This window comes from Rhamphochromis sp. 'chilingali' (assembly GCF_963969265.1).
Source record: "Rhamphochromis sp. 'chilingali' genome assembly, chromosome: 2".
Lineage (NCBI taxonomy): Eukaryota > Metazoa > Chordata > Actinopteri > Cichliformes > Cichlidae > Rhamphochromis > Rhamphochromis sp. 'chilingali'.
In genome coordinates this window covers 21,809,342-21,817,379 of record NC_137930.1, presented here as the reverse complement: position 1 = coordinate 21,817,379, position 8,038 = coordinate 21,809,342, and the positions used below count along the sequence as shown (strand labels likewise).

The 8,038-nt window shown below is 42.1% G+C and overlaps 1 protein-coding gene across 1 annotated transcript; it reads right to left on the bottom strand.

Annotated features, from left to right (window-relative positions):
• Positions 1–223: 223 nt before the first annotated feature.
• Positions 224–2,640, bottom strand: LOC308392106 (uncharacterized protein; the record flags this gene model as incomplete). The annotated part of the gene is made up of 3 exons (XM_080874975.1): positions 2,563–2,640; positions 2,044–2,473; positions 224–447 (listed from the first exon to the last, which is right to left on the bottom strand). Exons 2-3 carry the CDS (start codon positions 2,396–2,398, stop codon positions 224–226), a joined length of 579 nt encoding a protein of 192 aa, XP_080731101.1. The 5' UTR covers positions 2,399–2,473; positions 2,563–2,640.
• Between the last annotated feature and the right edge of the window lie 5,398 nt (positions 2,641–8,038).

Genomic DNA, 8,038 nt, shown 5'->3' with positions numbered 1-8,038 from the left:
GCAGCCGCAAGAAACAAATCCGGTAGATACAAGGTGATTTATTTACAATGTGAAATAAAGGAACCAAAACGGGAGTGTCAACACTTCAGGGTGAGCCAAAGCCAAAACAATAAACAAAACAAATCTACACAAATCCCGCACCCCTGACCTTACCAAAACAAAGTCAAAAATAAAGACAGAGTCTGACCTCCTTAACTAACTCAAAACAGGAGAAAACGGGTGATCAAAAGAAACGGCAGCTCACCCCTACCCACTCCACTTCCACAACTTTTAAGCGCACTGCAGCCAGCGGCTGCCACAGGAATACTGCTGGGTCATGAGGAGAAACGCGAGGACCTCTCCCGCTGTAGCACTCCAGCCTCCTTTTAATGGGTGGGTCCTCCAGCTGGAACCAGTCACATCGGGGCGGTGTATCCACGCACCAATCGGAGCAGGGCCCTGGCACAGCTAAATTAACATAAAAAGACACAACACCTGCACAAACAAACATATGGGCATGCAAGTTCGTAACAACATCTTCAGTAGATAATATGTGACCAGCAATATTGTTGTTGTAGAGTCTGTCACTCATTAGTCAGACAAACTACCTTTATCTTTATCTGTGTTCAGCAATTTGTACTCTGTTAGAAGCTCGCTCACAAAACTTGCAATATGACTGTAATTTGCCCTGCTTAAGAAATTTGGCCTTATGTATGTTGTTAAAAACTAGAACAAAACAAATCCCCTCATTTGCTGTCACTAGAGCCTTTGGGCTTTGGGGTTGCCTGTTTTAGTTTTGACAAGTGTAAGAAGGTAAGAAGGAGGTGTCTGTGCTCCAGGGTTCGAATGTTCAGAAGGCCCCTACTTCTTCTTACAGATGTATAGGTAATCAAAATGAAAATTATTTTGTCACTGAGCTGTTTTATTTAAATACTACGTATCGCAGAGAACACATGCCATCTTCAACATCTAATACAGCAAACACCGTCAGGTGTTGATCAATTGATAGCTAAGCCCCTCTCTTCATCCAGGGCACAACACTTCAAGTCTAATGAGACAGCTACAAAGTCAGTCATTGATCTCTGGCCCAAAGTGCTCAACTACCGCCAAATAAGCCTATTTGAGATCTAGCAAAGTAGTACAGCTGAGTTTGTATTTATGCAGATCAGTGGCACATCGTGATCTTTAGTGCACATTTTGGCATAATATTTTGTCTGCATTTCAGCCTTCTGAGACCACATCTAATCACAAGTGAATGGCAAAGCAAGCAAAAAAAAAAAGTTTTTGTGACAAGAGTGTGAGGTGCTAAGCTCATATAGCAGCCACAACTTAATCCTCTTTTTTCTTTTCTTTTTGGTACTCTCTTTTTTGAATTGCAGTAACTCTCTTTAGCTTTTGTGTTATCATGGTCCCAAAATAGAACCAGGATTGTACCATCTGATTACAGAAAGATTGCTTTGTAGGCTCATTTAAGGCATATAAAATTATACTCCATGTCAAACTAAAAGACAATTAAAAACAAGATAATGACTTTAGTATAAACATTTCCTACTTATACTGACATTATTGCTACACTACACCCACAGTAGTAGAGCAATTTCAGTAAATGACTTTAAATGACTTTAATGAGACTTTAAATCTGAAGGATTTAACACACTAGCATCCCCAGGCTTCTACCTTTCTACCTATAAAACCCGGAGAGCAGTCAAATGGTGGAAGTGGAAGCTAAATTGGCTAGTCATTCATATGTATATTAGGCTGTTAAGTAGGAATTCTGGAGGGAGGGGAGTGGGGGTGGGGGAGTGGAGTGTTTCAGTTTGCCATCTTGGGGAGAAATCAACACACATGGGTGTATGTCCTTTGTTGCTGACATTTATTGATAAAAACAGTACAAAAAACCAACCATTTGTACACATATTTACAAATAATTCAACATTGTCAGCAATCACTCACAATCCCGGCACTGCCATGGTACCTGTAGTCTGCATTTACCACATGTGTATCTTTTGCAGTGAACACATCGCACAGTGGCCTGATTTTCCTTGCATTTGTGTTTGACCTGACACGTGGCTCTTTTTCCAGGGCTAGGTGTGGAGGGTTCTGCCCGAAGCAACTGATCTTTTCTTGCCTTCTTCGCAGCTACATGAGAGTGAGCCAACTCTGTTGCAAGCGCCACCAGGAAGTCCACCCGTCTTTCCTTCGTCCCGGTGCATGCTTGATACAGCACATGTGCATTCAGTGCTGCCATGTCAATCATGTTATAAAACACGGCGACTGGCCAGCGCCGTGTTCCTTTGCGGACAGTGTACTCCCGAACCATCTGGTCCATCACATCCACGCCACACTTTGTTTTGTTGTAAAGGGTGACAGTGTTTGGCTTCCTTTTGGTGGTGTTATCAGTCTGAACCACGCTGTGCATGCTGCTAAGAATATAGACTGTCTTCTTCCGTTTGGCCGCATACGCCGTCAGCGTGGCAGCAGAGGTTGAAAACACCTAAGAAATAAGATAAATTGTTATTTTCATAGCCCTTTTACACACAATGAAACACATAAACATAGAACCACAAAAGACCTGCAACATACCTGAGTGGTGAATACATTGCGATCTGTCTGTCTAGTGGATTGAGGAATTTCCCTGCGAATCCTGTTGACTGTGCCGAGGATGGTGGTTTTCCGTCTAAGAAGTTTTTGTGCCACAGAAGACTCACCACTCAGCAGGCCTTGGAAATGATCCTGACGGAAGTCGACCCTTGTGACTCGGATGGAGAAGACCTAGCAGTTCAGCCGGATTTGGACTCAGAGCTGTCTGATCAGTCTTCCGGTTAGTTTCATTTCATGTTATTTCCTTTTTCATTTCAAACAAGTAAGTGGATGTAGTTAGTAAGTAAGATATTTCAGACATTATTCTGATACAGAGGAGGAGATACTGGAATTATAATTAGTATCTATGCATGCATTTGTGATTTTGTTTGACCTTCCCATTTTGCTCACAATTTGAATTTGTTCACACTGCAGATGAGGAGACTGCTTCTCCACCGAAAAAGAGACCTTGTTTGGGGACTGAGACAGCGAAAGATGGCACAGTGTGGCGTGAAGAACATGTGGGGACCTGTCTCCCTTTCACCCCAATAGAAGCGTACGCTGCAGATGGAGAGCCAACGGCTAAGGCCAGGAGAAGTATCTCGAGTCGCCTTCAGAGCTTCCTGTGTTTCGTCACTCTTGACATGCTTCGTAGCATTCAAGAATGGACTATTCAACATGCACAGCAAACGGAGCATGTTCATTGGTTCATGGACCTCCCTGAACTAATGGCATTTATTGCAATTGTGATCTTGCGGGGGGTTTGCAGGCTTCCATCTGTAAATGACTGCTGGTCAGCAAACCTGGGAAACCCACAGATAATTGGAATTATGGCACGAAACCGCTTCCAAAACATCATGCAACACCTACGCTTTGATGACAAGTCCACCCGCTGTGATCGAGCAAAGACTGACAAGTTTGCTGCAATTTCCAGTGTGTGGGGATCATTTGTCACCAACTGCATCACGTGCTACAACCCTGGTCTACATATCACCATTGATGAACAGCTTTTCCCATCAAAGACTCGGTGCTGTTTCCTGCAGTATATTGCAAGTAAACCTGACAAGTTTGGGATCAAGTTTTGGGTGGCTTGCGACCTAAAATCCAAGTACATTTGCAATGTCTTCCCATATCTTGGCAAGGACCCCAGTCATCCCACTGGGGAGAGACTTTCTGAAAATGTAGTAATGAGGCTGATGGAACCATTCCTAGACAAGGGCAGAAATGTTACCACGGACAATTTTTTTACATCGCTTTCACTGGCACAAAAACTTCTTAGACGGAAAACCACCATCCTCGGCACAGTCAACAGGATTCGCAGGGAAATTCCTCAATCCACTAGACAGACAGATCGCAATGTATTCACCACTCAGGTATGTTGCAGGTCTTTTGTGGTTCTATGTTTATGTGTTTCATTGTGTGTAAAAGGGCTATGAAAATAACAATTTATCTTATTTCTTAGGTGTTTTCAACCTCTGCTGCCACGCTGACGGCGTATGCGGCCAAACGGAAGAAGACAGTCTATATTCTTAGCAGCATGCACAGCGTGGTTCAGACTGATAACACCACCAAAAGGAAGCCAAACACTGTCACCCTTTACAACAAAACAAAGTGTGGCGTGGATGTGATGGACCAGATGGTTCGGGAGTACACTGTCCGCAAAGGAACACGGCGCTGGCCAGTCGCCGTGTTTTATAACATGATTGACATGGCAGCACTGAATGCACATGTGCTGTATCAAGCATGCACCGGGACGAAGGAAAGACGGGTGGACTTCCTGGTGGCGCTTGCAACAGAATTGGCTCACTCTCATGTAGCTGCGAAGAAGGCAAGAAAAGATCAGTTGCTTCGGGCAGAACCCTCCACACCTAGCCCTGGAAAAAGAGCCACGTGTCAGGTCAAACACAAATGCAAGAAAAATCAGGCCACTGTGCGATGTGTTCACTGCAAAAGATACACATGTGGTAAATGCAGACTACAGGTACCATGGCAGTGCCAGGATTGTGAGTGATTGCTGACAATGTTGAATTATTTGTAAATATGTGTACAAATGGTTGGTTTTTTGTACTGTTTTTATCAATAAATGTCAGCAACAAAGGACATACACCCATGTGTGTTGATTTCTCCCCAAGATGGCAAACTGAAACACTCCACTCCCCCATCCCCACTCCCCTCCCTCCAGAATTCCTACTTAACAGCCTAATATACATATGAATGACTAGCCAATTTAGCTTCCACTTCCACCATTTGACTGCTCTCCGGGTTTTATAGGTAGGAATCCCTAAAATGATGGCTCGCGGGGGTTTAAGTGTTAAAGGATTACCATTAACCAGACTAACCAGCTGATCTATACTACGGCAGCAGTGATCAGTGAGATACTTGGCTACAAGTTGAACAGCCACAAGGAGCAGTACCCTCCATGGAGAAGGAGACTAGAGGCCAAGATCAAGGTAGCATGTAGGGAAGTTAGCCAAATATCGGAGCTGCAAAGTAGGTGCGATGAAGAAGGTGCCTAAGAAGTATAGCAAGCTGTCCATACTGGAGGCCTTGGAAACTGCCAAGCAAAGATTCACAGCCTTGGTCAGTGACTTAAAGAGGTATACCAGAGAAATAGAAGGCAGGAGAATAAACCAGCTGTTCTCCACAGAAACGTCCAAGGTGTACTCTCAGTGGCAGGGGAACAATGTGAGACATCGATTTACTGATCCACACCACCAGGATCTACAGTAAGGACATTGGAATAGCATTCGGATTGGAGAAATGTAGAGGGATGTTAACGAAGAGAGGGAAGGTTTTCAAAATTGAGGGGATTGCACTACCAGAAGGTAACATTGCAGACACTGAGGACAATTACAAGTACCTGGGAATCCTACAGGCAAATGGCAAATACAAAGAGGCCACTAGCAAAACTGTAACCACCAAGTACCTGCAGAGGGTCAGTCAAGTCCTGGGAATTCAGCTGAACGGTAAGAACAAGATCCGGGCTATCAACATGTACGCCCCTGCCTGATCAGGTACCCTGCTGGGATACTAATCTGGCCCAAGGAGGAGATAGAAGCCACTGACATCAAGATGTGGAAGCTCCTGACCATGCTTGGAGGGTTTCACCTCAAGTCCATTGCCCTTAGACTGTAAGTTAAGCTCAAGGAAGAAGACCGGGGACTAGTGAGTGTCAGGACCAGGATGAGACAATGAATATCCGCGAATACATCAGGAAGATGACCACAGCCAACTGTGTGCTCATTGAATACCTCAGGCAGCAGAAACCCAAGAAAGAGGAACAAGAGAAAGAACCATCATGGACGCCCGTGCACAGTATGTACCAACAGCAGACAGAGGAAGTGGCTGACATCCAGAAATCCTACTAGTGGCCGGACAAAGCTGGACTGAAATACAGCACAGAGGCACTAATCATGGTAGCACAGGAACAAGCTCTAAGCACAAGACCCATAGAGGCTGATGTCTACCACACCAGGCAAGACCCCAGGTACAGGCTGTGTGAAGATCCTCCTAAAAAATCCAGCACATAACAGCAGGGTGCAAGATGCTAGCATGGAGGGCATAGATGGAACACCATAATGGGTCGTGCACAATATTCTAGATGTTCCTAGGACTGCACTCTTCTGGATAGAGATCCCAGATGTAGTTTCTGGATTCTGCTGCAACCACTCATTTATTCTCCTATCTGTCCTATCTTATGCCGTCTTGTTCCAGTAACCCATTTCCCATCAGGATATCCTGGTTCCTGAACATCTGATGCACAGATTGTTAATATTTTGTCTGTGCCAGTCTGGCATCTTTTCGACAGTTTTAGCTTCTACTGAAAAAAGCTTCCTGGACAAAAACTATTTTTTCATGCATCATATTGTGTTTCACAGTAACGTTCTCATTATTATAACATTTTTGTTGATATGTTAACAGTTTTAGCTACTGGCTGTAACAGTACTGTACATGCACAATGGGTCAAAAAACTGTGGAGACAGTGAAAAATTATTTCTGACTGCAGAAGTCAACCAAATACTTTTTACACCAGGACATAGTAAAAGTGAAACTTGGTTACCTCGCAGAAGACTGGACATTTGCAACCTGTTACCTGTAGCTTCTCATCTAGAAGTTCACTTTTGCTCAGTTTGTGTTCCATTACGCAGGTGCATTTTTATATTACTTTTGTAAGTCATTTAATATAGTTTTTTTTTCCCAGCAATGTCACTAAATGTGTTGACTATAAACAATTTCCACATGTTCATGGGTAACATATAGTGCTACAATTAATAGGTTTAAATCACAAAATTGAAATAAAGTGATGTGTTAATAATGGAGCACCGAATCAATATGCTACAGAATTTTATTTCACAACTCCTTTCTCACCTCTCCTGAGCAGATGGCTTGTAAAAGAAAAAAAAGCCAACAAGTAATCATATGTGCAGTAAATGGTGCTAGTTATGTTCCTGTGGAGAGACTACAGATGGCATGGTGATAGTCTTGCTTCACAGTGCATGTGCAGTTTTTGACACACCCTTTAAACTACCCCAGTGGGAACTTTTAGCATAGACCATGTCACTACCCATTACAAAGCCAAGTATCCAAACAAAAGACTAGTAAATCAGAGAGGAAGTGACTTTTTTAAGGTATCTGTCTTCCTTTGGTCTTGGTCTGACCTAGCCAGCAAGTTAAGCAAATTATTTTTGGTTAAAGATTAAAAAAACACTTATGTAATATTTGTTTATAGTGGCAGACAAATATCAAATTGTAAAGATAATAAATATTAATCATTTCATTAGTAAGGCAAGGCAAAGCAAGTTTACTTGTATAGCATCTTTCATCCAGAGCAAAAAACCAGACAAATACATTAAAATTCTATAAATGAATAAAAAAAAACCCAAAAAGGTAAAAATGAGAAAAGTAAAAGAAATTTAAAACTATGAATTATGTTTAAGAACAATTCTGTCTTCTTCCTTTTTTTCTGTTTACTTCTTTAAATCCTTAAAGTAATATTTTATATTTAAGGATTTAAATATGGCTGTTACCATAGGATGGACACATAAAATATTCAAAACATATTCAACAGATTGTATACGAACAAATAATATCTAGCTAAAAATCTGTTTGCAGTAGTCATCTTGTTGCAGTTGTTGCAGTTATCTTGCTGTTGTGTTCTGTAATTTGGGCTGATCAGTATTCACAGTTAACTGGAAGTAGGAAAGATCTCCAATCAGCAGCTACTCATACTGGTTACCTACTTAAAAATGGCAAAATTTTGCTGATTTGCTTTTTCAGGATAGGTTTTTGTGGTGCAACTTCTATGCTATCTTCTATGTCTTCCATCTTCTATGCAGCCTTTAGCTTTCTACAGATATTACCATTAATCAACATGAACTGTGATTAAACCTAGACACAAATGACTTAACAACCTCTTGCCTTAATGAAACAATAGTTTTGCAATCATATATTAAATCAGCATCTAGTAGTTACATTCATA